Source organism: Natator depressus, chromosome 3, assembly GCF_965152275.1.
Source record: "Natator depressus isolate rNatDep1 chromosome 3, rNatDep2.hap1, whole genome shotgun sequence".
NCBI classification, from domain to species: Eukaryota; Metazoa; Chordata; order Testudines; family Cheloniidae; genus Natator; species Natator depressus.
In genome coordinates, this window is record NC_134236.1 from 150,551,569 (window position 1) to 150,570,042 (window position 18,474).

Sequence of the window (18,474 nt, forward strand, 5' to 3'; positions counted from 1 at the left end):
CCTGAGCTCAGACCCAGAGGTTGGGTGGGCCTGGGAGACTCAGCCGCAACTACAATGTTGCTTTTTTTAGCAAAATAGTGCAAATCTGTCTACTTAGGCTGGGAGGCTAGTTCCCAGGTGCAGTGTAGACATACAGTAAGGGGGAAGGGAGAGAGATTGCCTAGAAATGGCCAAAGAGTGTCAGCATGAATGGGGAAGAGGGATTGGTCAGGGAGGTTCGAGGGACTGGTAGTAGGAGTTATGGGATTATAACAAGCTGAACATCAAGAAAAAGTTCCCAACATGGTGAGACACAAGACTGTGGAACAGTCTCCAAAGAGAAGGAAAGGAAACCCCCATGTCTGGTGTTATTCAAACATCACCTTGGGTTTAAGCCAGGACTGGTGAGGAGGCAGGATGGATCAGCTGATCTAAACATTCCATCTCTAATTCCTAGGAGGAAATTTGAACAAGTGAGGGGAAAAAAAAATCCTTCGAATGGTAAGAGCAGATTCTTTCCCTGGAGGCGCCCATTTTGCACTTGGATTGACACCAGAGCCGAGGTGACATGTGACCCAGCACATCGCTCTCTGGAGAGGTCAGCTGGCATTGCGTGACCTTGGGAAGACTGAAGCTTGGGAAGCTCTCCTCCGTGGAAACACAGAAACTGGAATGAGGAAAGTCACTGTGGGTGTCTCTAGCAAAAGACAGCTTTGAGCCACAGGTGTCCTTATGTCCTCCCTGCCCACTGGCCTCAGAAACTCCCAGTGAAGGAATGTCTGATTGAAGAAGAATGAAGCCTGAATCTCATTGAGGATGTAGGGTGAATTGATGGTCCAAGCAGGAACTAAATAGTCTCATTGACATTGATCTATGGGGTTATGTTGAGCGCAGCTAATTACAGCCACTAGAGCTGGGAAGGTGAGAGGTGCAGAGAGAGAAAAGAATTAGCATGAAGCTGCCAGCGAGGCAGGATTAAAAACAGCCACCCTCTATTCTAACCTCATTCAGTGACTGACGCTAGGATCTGCCATGCAAGAGCCTGGCTGAACAGCCACCGGTGGGACAAATTGTTCAGTAAATGGATTTTGGTGCCCTAGGAAAAAAGAGAAGGCAAAATGGAAAGGGACTAAAAGGAGCACTGGAATGTGAATTGGTGCCAACTAAGCACTGACTGTGAACTCCTGGTCGAGGCCCAAACCAATCCTGAGCACACTCCTGACTGTCAACTCCAAGCCTCTGCTCTGCAGTAACAAGGGAAAAGGAGCAAGGCTATTACCTTTTGCCCAACAAAGATCTCCAGTAATAAAAATAATACTAATAAAATAAATAAATAAAATAATAATAATTAATATGCACTTCCCAGATGATGATCTCGGAACATTTTACAAACATCTGTGAAGCCTCACAACTCCCCTGTGAGATGGGTCAGTATCACTAGCCCTAGTCTACAGAGGAGGAAACTGAGTCACAGAAAAGCTAAGTCACTTGCCCAAGATTACATTATAAATCAGTGTTAGAGCTGCGAAGAGAACCAAGGTCTGCTGACTCCCAGCCCTGTGCTCTAATTACTAACCCACGCTGCCTCCCTGAGCATGCCTGGAAAGACATTCCCCTCGCCGGTCTCGGTGACTATGGCCTTCTGCTCGCTACTCTGATGGATTCATAGGGCCACGTTCAGACATGGCAAAAAGAGTGCAAGCCCTTTGAAATCAACAGGGTTGCAGCTACTTATGCCAGTTCTTGATCTGGCTCAGAGTCATAGAAATGAAAGATTTGGAAGATTTATGAGGCCTTCGAGTCCATTTCTTCGCTCAATCAGTGCTGGTTTGTTTCCTAGAATGCTCTCCAGGTCCAGCCTATCTTAAATGCCTCGTGACGGGAGTACCTCCTCTTGGCAACAAACCCTTGGCTCTGGCCTCCAGATAGGACTATCTGGTATTGTTGGTCCTGGGCTATAAAAAGCAGTACAGCTTCCATTCTAGTGTAACAGCTGGGAATACTTAGCTGGGAAGACAAGTGGTGGAGCTCCACTGAGATGACAGTGGTGCCTCCTGCTCCACCCCACCCCTCGTCTTCTGATGGGGCAGCCGGGGCGGCATGACACACACAGACGCCCTCTGCTGGGATTGTGGGGGACTGAAGGTTCTTTCTTCCCAGACCAGACCCCAGCTTACTTGAAGAGATGGAACAACAGGCTGAGAAGGTAAATCCCAGCCAGCCTGAAGATCAGCAAAGGCAGGTCTGCTCCATGCCACCCCAGCAGATGGGCTGTGAACATATGCGGCCCACTGCCAACAACCTTCTGCCTAGCAGAAGCCTTTGTGTGTATGGGGGTGAGGAAGGCACCAGGAGAGGGCCCTGTGTCGTGAGCCACGCTGATCCTGCCCAGAGTGCTGGATGTGATCAGTGGAGCCCATGGCGCACGGCCTCATGCTTTCCAGGATATTTCTCTGAAAACAAACTCTGCGAGCACGACCCAGCTGAAATCCACAAAGTCCTGACCAGTGACCACGTGCAGCTCTGGTGACTAGGCACCTCTGTGTAACAGGACACTTCTCTCATCCCTTCTAATCCTCCTTACTCCCTGCATAATTTTCAACCCCCTGATAAATACTTCAGATGGGTTCAGGTCAAGCCAAACACCTTACGCTTGTAAGGGGACCAAATGTTCTTCTCCTAGAACAGAGGCTGCATGTCCAACCAGTTGTTTATAAAGGCTGCCTAACAGCTCCAGGTGGGCATTCCTCAGTAGCAGACACTGTACAGTTCCTGGGATAAGGAAGGATACTCTGGTGGTTATAGCACAGGACAGGGAATCAGGACTCCTGGGTTCCATTCCCAGCTCTATCCCTCTATGACTTGCTGTGAGCTCTTGAGCAAGTTACTCCCTCTTGCTCTGTGCTTTAGTTTTCCCCATCTGTGAAATGGGGATAATGATATTAACTCACTTCACAGAGCAGAATTATGAGGATTAATTAATACTTTGCAAATGCTTTGTGATCCTTGGGTGGAAGATGCCAGTGAGTGGGAGAGTAGTAATTATACTGACTTTCCAATGGCTCCACGTAGGAGAAAAATCTAACTGGGAGATGCCTCCAGTCCTCAGCTCACAGGCACCAGAGATGGGCAAGGCCTGTTCTGTTCATTCCCTGGGGGCCAGTGCAGGATGGCTGCCTGCAGTTAGGGCAGGACAGGAAACATTTTTCCTAGCCTATGAGAATTTTTGAAATTTTCCCATCTCAAATTGGGATGCAAAGTTGAAATCTTGAAAATTTTCACAAACAGAAAATCTGAAAAAAAAAAATCGATTCGGGTCAATCGAAACGTTTCGATAATTTTGAAAGGATGTTTCGATTTTGACATTTTTCCTTTTTTTTTTTTTAAAAGTGTAGATTTACTAATATTTCCAAACAAAAAGTTGTTTCAAACTCAAAACCCCCAAACCTTCTGGTTCAACAAGCTCAAACTTATTTTTGTTACCAAAACCGTGTTGAGTCGAGTGCTTCGCGGTCTCTGATCCCGGTTCACAAAGTGTGTTGGTCTTGCCGAATCAGCATTTTTCAGCAAAAAACGTTTTGCCAAAAAAATTCCCGACCATCTGTACTTGCAATCTAGCCACCAACCTCGTTTTATTTTACCGTGATGTAGTTTCTCATTTAGAAATCCACATTCTTACTGGTAGTTTTGTTGCCTCTTTTCATTCCTCCACCTCCTCCCCATCTGTTTGACCTTTCCTCAAAACACCTGCTAGCGATACACAGATAAGGGGAGGCCAGGTGTCTGTTGCTAGAACGTCGCAGCAGGTCGGAGCCCATAGTGACAGAGAGATACAGAGGAAATCCCTGGGCACTGCCAGTCTCATTGGTATCTCCCTCCAATGGGGCGATCTTGGTATTTTATTTGTTATCTGTATTATTTCATCTTTTCTAATCAGAGGGGAAAATAAAGACCTGTAATAAATGAGGAGGAATCAATTACTGTGTGAGTAAGCTGTGCCTTCTGCTGGCTCCTTTTAGCCCAGAGCTGGCATTTCAGAAGAGTGGCGTGTACACAAAAGAGCACCAGCTGGGATGGCAGATACAGTAACCCAAGGGGATGCTGCTAAATGTTACCTGCTTGCAGGATGAAAAGGTCTTATTTCAGTTGCCATGGGATAGAAACTTCACTCTGTCGGAACCGCGACAAAAGTTAGGAACAGCTGGCACGGGTGGGCCAATGAGCCAGGGAATGGGGGTGGGCACAGTACCTGAGGACAGGCTCAACCCCTTGGAAAAATGGCAGCTTAAGCAGCAGTGTGGCATTTTCCACAGCAGTTTTAGGCAACACAGAGCTGTACGGCGAGACTAACATACTAACCAAAGGGATAAATGATCTAAAAAGTATGGTTGGAAGGAAGCAAAGTAACTGAGAGATGAGGTCTAGCTAGGAAAAGGAGGAGGGCACGGCGAGTGGAGGGAGACCCACAGAGTAGTATGCATAATACTGTATCCCTCTAGCTTGATGGAGTGGAGTGTGAAGCCAGGTGGTGTTTGGGATCACAGAGCAGACCCAGATTAGCTGTAGGTGTGGGTACAGTTTCAGATTCAATGGTGCTGAAACTCAGAACAGATGTCCCTGTAATATTCCAGCCCCAAAAGGTGGAAATCTCATGAGATCAGCTGTTCATAGGCGATTTCGGCTGCAGCCAGAAATTAGACTTGGGTCCAACGTCAAACCAATCAAGTCTGGGGATTCAAATCCCAGAAATTCAAAAGGGGGTTGGATTCTATGTTAGAGAAACAGAGATGTAAATAACAGAGTGAGCTACCATACAGTAGATGTACAGGGTAGAGCCAACTGTAAGCCTCACACAAGGGCCACAGACCTTGACCCAGCCCAGAGAGACGAAGCCCTTCCTCCTGTAACCAGGCCTCTGAGTGCATCCCTGGCACTGTTGTTTATTTTAACACAGCTGATCATAAAGCAAGCCCAAAGCTCAGAGCAGGCAAATCCCTGGAGCGAGCTAAAGCCCTCAAAAGGAACCTATTACTGTTCATAATCCCGGGAACAAACACAGGCCTTTCTCTTTCTCATTTAAATGAATGATAATGAAAAGCAATCAGCGGCAGGCTTGCGTTCTCATTATGGTGCTGTGGCGGAAAGTTACCACTCAGAGGTGAGACACAGAGTGGGGAAAACGATCATATTGGTGATGGAGGGAGAGAAATACTATCAAGCTGCACTGAGCTGTAATTTATAGGAATGTAATTTGTCTCTGTGCCATGATAAGAGGTATTTACTCTTCCATTGTCTCTAATGATGCTTTGTATAGCAACATATGTGTAATAAACACAATTACAGGCTCTCAACAGCCTCCCAATCCTGCTTGCTCAATGCTTCATTTCACTCCTATTTTAATACATGGGATTCCATCCAAGCTCTCTCGAGCCCTAGTCCTGTCTGTTGGATCACTCACACCAGACCCAAGGCTCATTTACAAAGCTCAAACAGAGCTAGGTGTAGTGGGAACTAAATCTGTCTTGATAGCAGATTCCCATTTCCTGTCACCAGCTTGGGCCCATCCTTGGATGCCCTCAGAACAGTCGTTTGGGCTTATGAATCTGTCAGTCTCTTCTGGAGCTCCCCTCCCTGACAGGGACAAGGAAGGCAAGAGAGGAGGACAGAGCCAGCCACTTTCTCAGCTGGACACTTGATTATTTACAGCCCAGCAATGTGGAAAATAAAGAGCAACTTGAACTGAATGAGTCTTCAAACACCTGCATTCCCCCAGGCAGCCCGAGGAAGGGTTGGGAGAGCCTCGATTACAGCTCTGTATCTCAGCTGGCGTCATTGGAGACCATACCTGCTCTCTACCTCTCTCAATAGGACTAGCCTCTATCCCTGATGAGTTGGAGGTGCTTCCTTCCCCTGAGATAAGGAATTGAAGCTCAGGGCCCTCAGGTCACTCTCAATGTCATGAAGAGCTGAGCCTCCCCGTACCTTCTCTGTGGGCTGCTCTGTGCTGCCAATGTGCTGACACAGGCAGATTGTGCCTCTGGCCAGAGTTGTCATTCCCTCATGGACCCCACTTCACACCAGCTCCCCCTAGATACTTCCAATCAGCTGACGGCAGGCTCAGGACTGGGTCCCAATTGCAGTGCTGCTGTTCTTTTAGTACTGAGCGTACTGGGAGACAGCATCCCTACTCAGCAGGGCTCTCAATCACCCTACCATGGTATTTTGGATATTGCTAATAGACCTGTTCCTGAAACATGGCTTTCCGCTATACATTGGACATATGATATTGTATAGCACCTATCTACCAAGAGCCCCATCCATGATATCTATTATCCTTTTAGAAATGCCATAGTCAGGGAAGGGACGGCATTTCCATTATAAGGAACTATTGTCCATATACTACAGTAAATAGCCTTTTAGTCTTGCTCGTCTTCAGCCCAAGTCAGTTTCAAGGGTCTAGTTGTCACTCCCAGAGCTCTGATGAGGCTAAGGCCCAGCTACTTCAGGGACCGCCCTCCTTCAGCATCCCTGATCAACAATCTAGAGGAACATTGATTCTGAAAGAGGCCAGGCTGGTATTTGAGCAGAAAGCCCTAGACTGGAACTCCAACTCTAGAGATTAGGAGGAAAGGGCGTCACTGGGTTTAGGGCTTGACACGGCTCCTATTGAAGTCTATGGCAAAGCTCCTCCAGCAGGATGAGGCCCTCACATCACAGAGCAATCTTTCCATACCCCCATCCCGCTCCAAAGCAGGCTACACAAAGCAAGTATGACTGTTCCTGCTCCTTGTGATCTTTCTCCAGTCTAACCCACAGCCATACAACCTATGGGGGGAAGGGGAGGGGAGTAGGGGGCAGAGAAAATGGCCCCTCCCCACACAACGGGAGCTACTTTTCTTAATTACTGTATTGGGTGCCTAGATAGCGCAGTGACAGACAAATTAGGCAGATGGATCAAATTCATCCAAAAAAACATTTTTTTAAGAAAAAAGCCCTGGCGTGGACCCATAGTGAAATAAAATATACACCCGGAGGTGCAGACTGTCATGGGAAGATTGATCATGGTACAGAAGAGAGAAATTGGATTTTTACCATCAAAAAGGACAGACAGCATGCCTGCATGCAGACCCTGATGCCAGTTCCTGACACACCTCCTTTCAAAAGGGCCACACATCCCAACCCACACCAAAGAAAACCCACCCCCCTGCCTCTAGTGCCTGCAATGGCTTCCCCCAACCCTCCACTAGGTTTATCTGTAATGCAGCTGATCATCAAGCACAAGCCCGAAGCTCAGTGCAGGGTCAATCCCAGGAGCGAGCTGCAGCCCTCAAAAGGACTCTATTACTCTTCATAATCCTGAGAACAAACATGGGATATCCTCTGGCTCATTTATATGAGCAATAATGGAAAGCGATCAGCACCAGGCTTGTTCTCAACTGCAGCACCATGGCGAAGGAAGGGAGGAAGAGAAATAATTTCAAAACGCCCTTTGCAGGGCACATATAATGAATCCTGGGGGAGTGGGGCTGGCTGCCAGCACCATGTGCTAGATCCCCACACAGATAGGGAGTATGCCCAGTCCCAGTGGACTCTGCAGGAATTTCTGTAGGGCACCTTAGAAGATTCACAGGGTGGAGATTTGCACCAGACTCCAGTTCTGATCTGCATTTTATTACCTAGCCGGCCACCTTTCCTCGGATCTAAAATGTCTCTCCAATGGCACTGCCATCGAACCAATGTGGAGCTCAGCTTTCACATCCTGTTCAGGGTAGCGGGCCAGAACACCAGGTACTGGTAGACACTACTTTGGTTTTCTCTTCACCCTTAGGCTGTTTTTACCCATGGAGCTGGGGATGTGACTCCCCGCTCAGGTAGACATACTCAGGCTAGCTCTTTCATCCACCTAGCACTCTGAAAAGGGGAGTGTCACTGCAGTAGCATGGGCAGCAGTGAGCAGGATCCAGGCCGGTTTGGACACGGGGCAGCTAGCCTTTGCCACTGCTATTGATTAGTCAACTGGAGTACAGTATTTTAGGATCTCACCTAACTTGCTAGCTTTCTGCTTTTCCAGTTAGGCAGCCCCTCCTTGCCCTGGCCTGGGAAGCGGACTCCAGGCTTGCAGCCAAACTGCCTTGCCTTGCCCATCAGTCCTGGATCAGTCCTTCCCCTGCACTGGGCAGTGTACGATTCCTATTCCAGTCTGCTCACACCTCAGATCTTTGTTTCCAATTCAAATCATGCAGCTTCCACATGTTCTCCTTCCCCTGGCTGCCAGTTGTTAACAGTTAATGGCCAGTCATTGGTCTTCCATTATATCTCCAAGGCAACTCCAGTCATCTGTTGACAGCCCCTGATAGTTCATTCATACCAACCCAGACTGCCTACAGGACCAACACCCATCTCTTACTCTTCCCCCCCACCCCCGCCCCCATCTCAGAGAAGAAATTAACACCTCCAGACCCAGTGGGTAACACCACAAAGTGAGTGAGTAAACAGAGTCACACATTGCTTTATAAAACAAATACAGACACTTCTCACATTCTCCACAATGGGTGATCTGGTTCAGAAATCACAGGGGCCCTAGTTCTAGAACCAGGCCCTCTGGAGGGTTTTGAAAGGTTTATCTTCCCCCACACTTTGCTTGTTCCTGTGTGTGGCACCTCTGGACCAGGAGTGTCCCAGAAGTACTGGATACTAGCAGAGAGGAGAGATGTTGGGGCTGTTTCTGCCAGGAGGGGAAATGGGCAGTACTTGCCAAGAGGGAGCCTGTGCTCAGAGGCTGTCATGCTTTGCAGGCGAAGAGGCTGGGATCGAGCCAGCGGGAACGCGGGCCCTTCTCAGGCCTGCCAGTCACTCGTTCACCCGCTGCTTGCTCCAGGACGTGTTCAGTTGCCTGCAGGAGAATTCTCCTTGGCCGCGCAGCGCAACACAGAGCCCTCCCTCGCTGCTTTGATTGCCGCCCCTTTCATCTCTGCCATAGGAGACAGCCAGGCCCTCGCTCCCTTCATGTTCTCAGCTCCCTTGGCCAGAGCACGGCGCTGGGCTCACTCTCAGTCTGGCTGAAACAGAAGTCTGCTTCATTAAGATACAGAGGGTTCAAAAGAGCAGAGCAGCTGGAGGCAGAGAGAGAGATAGGGGCTTGGATGCTTCACTTTCAGGCACTGCCTTAGCTGGGTCTTTAGTCACAGAGTCAGAGGGTAAAAAGCTTCCTGGAGCCTGCAATGAGCAGGCGGAGATGGAACTGGGAACATACCACAGACCAGGATGAAACTGACTTAAGTTTTACTGGGGAGGATTTGCCCATCCCTGTTCTCTGCCTGTCAGCATCCTTCTCCCGCCATTTCCTCTAGGCCTGGGCTATGGGTCACATACTCGCATGTAGCTCCTGGCACACTCCACCTTGCTTTGTGGAGAGTAGCTCCCTGCACCTTCAGCCACTCAGCCAGCCACTCAGTGGATGCACAATTTACACACTGCTTGGGCTCCCTGTGGTCTCTCAACCCCAAGACCAGAGGCCAAGTGCAGGACAGTTGCTGGGCCCCAGATCTGTAGCAGCTGGTGCATGCCAGACGGCTGGGATGGCTCAGTGCAATGCCCCAGCAGGCAAATAGCGGGGAGGAGCAGGTGAAAGAAGAGCAGGAGGGAGCAATTATCTTTGCTGTGGAACTGAAGGTGCTGCTCCAAGTCCACTCTCTGTCTTCCCACTCACTCCCCACCCTCAGTAGCCAATCAGAGGTAAGCCTCACCAAAGGACAGCATGCAGGAGAGGGTAGCGGCCTCATGGTTCAGTCCAGGGAGGATGTTTTAACATGTTCCAATTTGTTCTACTTCTGGTTTTCTGGCAGGATCAGATTATAGCAAGACAGACCCTTCCCATTCTGGGCTGCGACTGGAAATTCTGCAGGAGACAGGCTGTTCTGATGGGATTCCCACCCTGCTCCTGCAACCTCAAAAGGTTTAGATGTTGGGGTGCCTCCCCAACCTCTTAAAGCCTTTTACTAGCTGGGCAGCCATGACTGGAAGTGATGGTGGTAGCTGCACCTGCATCAACAGGTTCATGTATTTTAGGATTTTTCATGTAAAAAGTGCTAATTCCCAATGCACAATTGTGCCTCCCTAAGGCCTGTTGGAAGATTTTAGCCTCAGCAGCCAAAAGGCAGTATTGTACTTTGATACACCGGGGACATCCAGCTGGTGCAGCAGGAATGAACACTAGCACATCTGGCTGTTCTGCTGAAAGGTACCTAGATCAACTAACTACAGGATAGATGCACTCTTCATTGACATACCTCTATCACTGGGCAGTGGTGAAGCCATTAAAACTCCACTTAGAGAAAAGAAAGGTGGCCTAGAAATACTTAAGGGGAATGCGACTGTGCAGGTAGATCTCCCACGTTCTTGTTATTTCTCTTAAATGCTTAATAAGTTTTGATTAGAGGGTTTGAATAATTGAATAATAAAACACCTCGTGCCCTGGAGAGGTGGTTGGGCTGCAGTTATAAACAGCTGCTCAACCTGGTGCAAAGGTTCTGTAATCCTAAACCAGGGCCATACTTGGAGACGGAGTGGGGTCTCCTCTGAGCAGCTGGGGGTGACTGGGTTAAGCTGCTTCCCCCAGGGACACCCTTCATGGCAACTCGAAGTGGGCGAACAGTGCCAAAGGCAATCTGCAGATATTCACTGGTGTCTGTAGGTGAATCTGCATTGCCTGTTTGTATCCGATGACGATTCATTTCCCACTGATGTTCCTGTAAACAAATTCCCCAGCAGGAATGCTGCCAAAACAGTGAATTGTAAGCAAACATGAGAGCATGTCTGAAGAATACAAATGCTGAACGTGTATTTGTATGTGCACTGGAAACTTGATGCTGTGGGACCACACGTTCAGTGTGGGGGAGCACAGGGGAGTGGGCAGGTAAGGGCAGAGGGATTTATGGTAAAAAGAGGGAGGGGAGAAGGGGTTTTAGTCACAGAATTAAAAATCAAGTGAATCTTTTCTTTGTCCTTGATTAGTTCTTTAGTTTTTAGACTCTAAGCTCTCGGGGCAGGCGACAGTTTTGTTTTACATCTGTAACGTGTCAGGCACACTTTAGGTGCTGTATGCAAATAAACAACAATAAGAATCAAGCTCATCCAATCAGAGGATAGACACATACTAGTTATTGGGCTCAAGTTGGAGTAACTGGATTTCTCAGTCTGTGACATAAAGGAGGTCAGACAAGATGATCTATTGGTCCCTCCTGGCCTTAATAATCTATGGTCCTAATCCAAAACTCATTGAAATCCACAAAAAAACTCATATTGACTTCAATGAGCTTTGGGTCAGCCCCTATGTGTTCAATCAAGAGAGTCTGAACAACATTGTACAAATATCTGGTTATCTTGCCAAGTATTTATAACCCTGCTCCTCATCATGACATTTGAGCAACTTCCAAAAAATAAAATAAACAAGCAACAGCTGCTATCAGAGTACACTGAAGTATAGCAGAGGATTGAATGCTCCTTGCCCACAGCAAGCAACCTGTGAACTGATATTTGTTTGCATAAAATAGTCAAATACATTTTGAACAAACAAATATATCAGGGAAAGGCAGATCCTATTTAGGGATGATTCGTGAACAAAAAAAGGGTTAAATGTATAGAATAAATTATTCATTACAAATTGTTCACTCAGCTCCTACTGCAACTTATTTCCCAAGAGCCTTAAGGGATGTGAATCATGCCCATGTGGAGAAATATGCCTTCTCTAGTTCAGCTCAATGACAGAATCTTACATGAGACAGTGCTGTGACCTCTGGAGATAATTCAACATGTTTCAGAAACGATGTGTTATCTAGTGGGACCCCCTTCACCCACTAGTAAAAAGCAGCCACCTGCAGGGTGGAAAGTAGCAGCTGTTTTTAACCCTGCTCAGTAACACTACACAACGCAGGAAGTGATGAACATACAGGTCTACAGGATGAATTTACCGACCCTGCAGCCTGGTCAGGAGCCTGGAGGCTAACATCCTGAATCTTGCGACAAGTGCCCTGGGATCATTAATGCCTGCAAATATCAGGGCCTCTGTTTCATCTGAAAGCTGACACCTGTCTACCTAGGCACCTCTCTGGCCCCCATCCCTGTACCATTGTTTCAATACTGACCCAAAAAACCCAGCTCCCGCTGAACCACCAGCATCACTTCACGTTTCCCTTAGAGGCGTCCCATCCAGCTAATGGCCAGGCCAGACCCCATTTAACTTGGTGACCAGACTGGATCACAGTCAGAGGTGGATTGGATTAAAAGCACCTTTAATACGGGTCAGCTGATAGGAGGAGGGGTATTTCCCACCCTCCCTCTCTGTGACCACATCCCACCATGAGCTCGGATGCAGACCTCACATGGCAGTGACTAGCACTGGTAAAAATGTAGCAGAAAACCTGAACATTTTGACCCTGGCTAGCAGTGACATCATGAATCCAAAGGCAGGGGAAAAAATCCCTTTCACTGATTGGATGAAAGTAGTCATATGACTGGCTATTCAGCCCAAGCACCTCCAATGTGTGCACAGTTACTGCTTTATGAGAGAGGAAGCATTCTGGGCTGGAGTCTGGGCACTTGATCGTGCTAATGAAGCCACCTACCATGGTGGCCCCACACATTAAGGTGCTATGCCTGAGAGGAGCCAAATCCCCTGCTCTGAGAGACCCCCAAACCATTCACCATCTGGGACTGCAACGGACAACACGAGTAACTGAAGGAGGCATCCCAATCTTCACTGTAAGGTAGAGAGGTGTGTGTGTGTGTGTGTGTCAGGGGAGAAGAGACCTGGTGCTGTCCTGGAACAGTGGATCATTTGCACAGCACTGATCGGAAGCCCAACCACTATTACAGCAAGAAGCACCACAGATAAATAGCTGTGGATCTGGATATGATTAGTCATGGTAAGAGAGACTGTTGCAGCTCCAGCAATTAATCTCTTATGCCAGTATCCTGTAGGGAGGGAGCTTAGTGTAATGGCTGAAGTGGGGAACTGGCAGTCAGGACTCCTGGGTTTTATTCCCAGCTGTGGCACTGACTTTTCGTGATACTTTGGGCAAGACTCTTCTCTGGTTCTCAGCTTCCTCTGCTGTTAAACAGGACTAATGGTACTGAACCCCTTCATGGGGTGTGTGAATTCGTTCATTCATGTGGGTGAAGTGAAATGTAAAGGGATCCTTGAATGAGACACACCAAAGAAGGGCTAAGGATAATTGTTTTCTAGATTTCCTTCTACTGCAAACAAAATGCTTTGCCACCCTGCATTGTAGAAAGGGGATCCCCCACCTCTAGGTTCCTCGGGGCATCTCAAGATCACAGGACACTGGGAACCCTAATTCTGAGGCGTGTGTGTGTGTGTGTGTGTGTGTGTGTAAGAAGCAACAGCCAAATAACTCAAGGGGAATGGGAAGTGCCCCCAGAGAGCTCCCCTCCATCCAGCTCTCAGCTCAGCTGAGAGACAGTCAACATTGCCCTGCTCTGTTAGTCACTGAATATTTTATACCCCGGCTACAAACTCTCCATTTGTATTCGGTTTCTCTCCTTCATCATATCTATTATAAACGAGCAGTGGCTTAGAACTCTCCCAGGGAAGATTTGCATGGATGGCTATGGATATTTTATAGTCAAATTGTGAGAGTAAAGCAGCTTCCAAGTCCTAGTGGTGGGGAATAAAAGGTAATAAACAAGTGATTAAAAAGAAATAAATGTTGACTTTTACCCCTCTTCTTTCCATGGTGGCAGAGGGCTGCATGGCACCGTGGTGCAGGGCCAGCTGCCAGGAGAAGCTGGGGCTCATATGCATGCTGGCCCTGGGCCTGCTGTCATACTTCCGGTCATGCAAATGGGACACAGGCTGGCACTGATATGATGGGCCTGTGCTAGTGCTGGGTCTGGTACAGCTGTGCTGGCCCGGACATAAACACTAGTGTGCACGGTGCACATGGGGACAGCTTAGGGGGAGTGAAAGGAAAGTGGCTCAGATGTGCAGTGACTAAGTCATCGCCATCAGATTGTCAGGTGTGACACATGGCTGGGTGGGAGGTCTCAGTCCAGTTCCTCATTTGGCACAACAGGTCCCAGTGAAGAGACCAATGACTGAATGAACTGGAAAGCTGGAGCCCTGACTGGGCTGGACTTGCTCTGTGGCTGGATGACTTCAGCCTCAAGGGACATCACATTTGGCACCCTTCAGCAGTGCTAAAGCTGCAGGGCCTGGCCGCACTTGATTCCCTGATCGTGCAAGCAAAACTGCTCTTAGAGCAAGAAATACAGACTGGAACTCAAGATTTAACCACAGAGCCTGCTGTCGGGAACACAGTGTGTCCTTAATGGGGGAGATTAGCTACTGCCCAGAGAGCCCTCAGGCTGGAGGGCTGCTGAAGGCAGGGGCATCCAGGGAAGGATCAGGTGCAAAAATGTGGTGGATACTAGTGGAGATCCCCAATGCTGGGTCAGATTCCAGAGGGATGAGAAGAGGAGCTGGTGACATGCCACCACCGGAAGACTGGTCAGCTTCATGCCAGCAGTAGGGAAATTGACCCCAAAGTGTAGGCTTTAGTGGTAGGTCACCTTACAGAACAAGATTTGGTGAGACAGGCAGGGCAGTGTTAGGGTTAGTGGGTGCTCAGATTTATGGGGAACATGCTGATTTTGCCCTGGTGTCCCAGCAAATTATACTGAAGCCAGAATGATTCGAGACTGTAGTGATGAGCACTACCCTAAAACAGAGAGAAGGTAAGTATATGAACTCAGATTTATGGAAGGATGCATTGTTGGGCCACAGCTCCATCAGGCAGAGGGAAAAGAATTCTCCCTCATCCTCTCTCCCCTCTGACTCTATCCAGTCAGTCTGCATTTTAAAGAATCAATTCACCGTCAGCTCAGCAGCACCCACCCTGGGAAATCATCACATACCATTAACATTAACCAATCCAGCCACCTTGCACAAATTTAACAGCCCCTTTGGGGGGCAAGAAGGGAGCGGGGACCAGACAGGAAGGATCATATTAAGTCTGAATGGAGAAATGAACAGAAGCTGAAAGATTCCTGAGGGTGGGGCATGGAAATGGGACCCAGTGGTTTTCCCAAATCTCTGGAGTCACTGAGTCTTTCTGGCTTCTTAGTAGCTGGAGTCAACGCAGAAAGGGTTAAAATGCCCATAGCAAAAGAACTCCAGTGCATCTGTTCCCATCTGCATGCATTTCATCCTCTCTCCAAACCAAACCCAGACCACCGTGTTAAATGTGGGTGCTTCACGGTTCCAATGGGAAGAGGGTCTTTTTCTGTCCTGCAGAAGGGGTTTCTTGTAGTGCCCTGTATGAGGCACAATGCCCTATGCCCAAACTAAGCAAGGCCGGAGGAGCTCTCTTTTTCCCCCTGCCACTCCTCCTTCCGCCACTGGTCTGTCTCACTCTGCGCTGGACTGATGAAGGGGAAAAGCCTTCTAAGGGTTTGTCTGCACTGGTGCTTTACAGCACTGCAACCTTCTCGCTCCGGGGTGTGAACAAACACCCCTCTGAGTGCAGCAAGTTTCAGCGCTGTAAAGCGCCGGTGTAAACAGTGCCCCAGCGCTGAAAGCACGGCAGCACTTTAACATTGCCAGAGGAGACTAGCCCTGTGATGTCTGGAGAAGGGCTGGGTGAAAACATACACTGATCAGTCCGCAGCAAAAGCTCCTGATTCACTCAACAGGCAATTGTGGCTGACCTGATCAGAGGAGGTCAGGATCGTCCATGCACAAAGCCATGCGAGTACCCTGTTATGACCCAATCGCTGTGGAGTGATTGGAGGAGTCCAGCAGGCACAGAAAATCCTGGTGTGAAGTGGGACTGACATGGGTGTAAATTCAGCACAACCTACCCCTGAGAGCACTAGCACAGTCCAGCCCACTCATACAGCAAGTATGAGCATATTGAGATCCCGCTGAATCGTCACGACATTGAGAGTGCAAGGCAAAATCATAGACTCATAGGACTGGAAGGGGCCTCGAGAGGTCATCTAGTCCAGTCCCCTGCACTCCTGGCAGGACTAAGTAATATCCAGATCAGTAGCTCTCAACCTTTCCAGACTACTGGACCTCTTTCAGGAGTCTGATTTGTCTTGCGTAAGCCAAGTTTCACCTTACTTAAAAACTACTTGCTTACAGAATCAGAAAAAATACAGAAGTGTCAAAGCTCACAATTACTGAAACATGGCTTACTTTCTCATTGTTACCATAGAGTTATAAAATAAATTGACTGGAATATAAGTATTGCACTTACATATCAGTGTATAGTATATAGAGCAGTATTAAGTCCCTGTTGGTATGAAATTTTAGTTTGTACTGACTTCACTAGTGCTTTTTATGTAGCCTGTTGTAAAACTAGGCAAATATCTTAGATGAGTTGATGTACCCCCTGAAAGATCTCTGCGTACCCCCAAGGGTATGTGTACCTCTGGTTGAGAGCCACTGATCTAGACCATCCCTGAGTCCTCATTGAAGGTCAAGGGGTGGACACCTTCTAAGTGACTGCTGGGACAACCTTCACCTCCTCATTGCTGGGAAGCAGTTCACAGCCACATAATCATCCAAGTCAGGCAGGAAGTGCCCAGATCCTGCACCCCAGCCTCTTCTGTCTTGCCACACACAGGAGCCATGGTGTAAGGAAGGGACTGGTCCCTGGAGTACGTTCCATGCCATTGACCTCAATAGCGTTGAGGCAGAGCTGTTAATTAACCCCATTTACCAGGAGGCGGACACACTCCTGTCTGGGCTGTGATTTTTCAGTCAGGCTCCAGTCCAGCAGGTGATTAATAACCTGGTGCACTCTGGGAAGAGTGCATCTATTATTCAAATTAATGAAATTATAATCAAGAGGTGACAAATTAGCAATTACTCCATGACTGTATATGGAAACTCATTAGCGTGCCAGGCTCTTCCATGGTGCTTGCTAAGCACATGGGCTCCAACTCAGTAGTCAGAGGAGCAGGGGGGGGAAGATACCCCCTCAGAATAGCTTTGCCTCAGGATACCACCCCCTCCCCGCAGATCTGTCATCCTGCCAGAACTGGCTTCCGCCCCAAAACCACTCCAGCAACCACGGAGCCCCATTCTCCCCTTATGTCCCACAAAGGGACAATACGCCCTTGATACAATTCCCTCTGCACACCTCCAGGCCCACAGTCTCTCCTGTGATATCACACCTCACTGTTACAAAGGGAGAGATGGGAACACCCACAGCTGGCCAAGGAGGGAATGAGGGGGATCGTGGGATGGCTGAGGTGTGGCGAGAGAACGAGAGCTCAGATGCAAGGGTGTGACGTTATGCTCCAGTGCTGGGGATAGAAGAGCAGGGGTGAGGGGCTGCTCTAGGGGATGGTGATGGGGAGCAGGTATTCTACAGCAAGGGGGTGATCAAGGGAGCACAGCACTGTTTCATGCGGGAATGCGGCATGCTGCTGGTGTGGTAGGGAGGGCGAGACTCAGGGGTGGAAGGGCTACTACAAGGTACAGGGTAGGCACTGCAGGGAACTGGTGCCCTTTTCAGAGAAGGCTTTAAATGCAGGGCTCACAGCCCCATTCAGCTCTGCACTGGGGCATTGGAAAAGGACTATTTGTGGATAACAGAGGATCACAGAGCAGACATGGCTGGAAGACCCTCCCCCATGGGGGATTCCCACCCCAGGCCAGTGTTGCCCCTTCTCAGGTGACTCACCAATGTGCTTCCCGTACATGTGGTAGAAGAAGGAGACGCAGAAGTACTTGGCGGTGATGTTGTATAGGGGGCTGATGAGCCGGGCCTTGTCTCCTGTCACCCGGGGCCGGGAGGCCTCAATGAACATGTAATAACCTACAGACCAAGAGGGAAAGGTGGGGAAAGGCAATGCACTGGGTCTCCCTCCTTGCAAAGCAAAGGAGATGCTGACAACTTAGAACCAACATTTAGGGCAGGCTCTGAACTAACTTAACATGGAGAGAAATGCTGGGAGAAGGAGTCAGCCTTGCCCTTCTCGCCCCTGGCTGAGCAGCCTTTGCTTTGAAAGCACCCAGCCATGTTCTTGGCCAGCTGTGCCCTGCTGATCCTGCTCAGGTGGTTTTCACCTGCCACTGGAGTGTACTGAGGAGTGGCAGCAGGACAGTAAACTAGATGGGCCAGCAGTTTGAGCTGGCATAGCAGAGCTCATGCCTTTCAAATTTTGGGATGGGGCAGGGCGGGGAAGAGAGATTAAGTCCTACCCCTGCAGCACTGGGAACCCCAAATCTGACTGCTTTGTGCAGGAGGAGAACTGGGGAGCGAAATGGATGAGAGAGAGGAAAAAGTGAAACTGATCACTCTAATTTCACTGTGCCCAGTTGAGTGAGAAGCTCCAACAAATTTGCCCTGGGTGGCAAGATCTTTAAATAACAATATCAGAGGGGTTCTTAGAACTGGTCTACACTACAGACCTATACTGGTAGAACTCACTCCAGGGTGTGAAAAATCCACACCCCCGAGC

At 48.7% G+C, this 18,474-nt stretch overlaps 1 protein-coding gene across 5 annotated transcripts in view; it reads right to left on the minus strand.

The window, feature by feature from the left end:
- The window catches only part of MDGA1 (MAM domain containing glycosylphosphatidylinositol anchor 1), a 196,767-nt gene that overhangs the window by 10,263 nt on the left and 168,030 nt on the right, over positions 1-18,474 (minus strand). For all 5 annotated transcript variants that reach the window (XM_074949101.1, XM_074949100.1, XM_074949102.1 and 2 more), the window contains one exon: positions 17,694-17,828. In XM_074949101.1, coding sequence (XP_074805202.1) covers positions 17,694-17,828 — 135 coding nt within the window. The remainder of the gene's footprint in view (positions 1-17,693; positions 17,829-18,474) is intronic.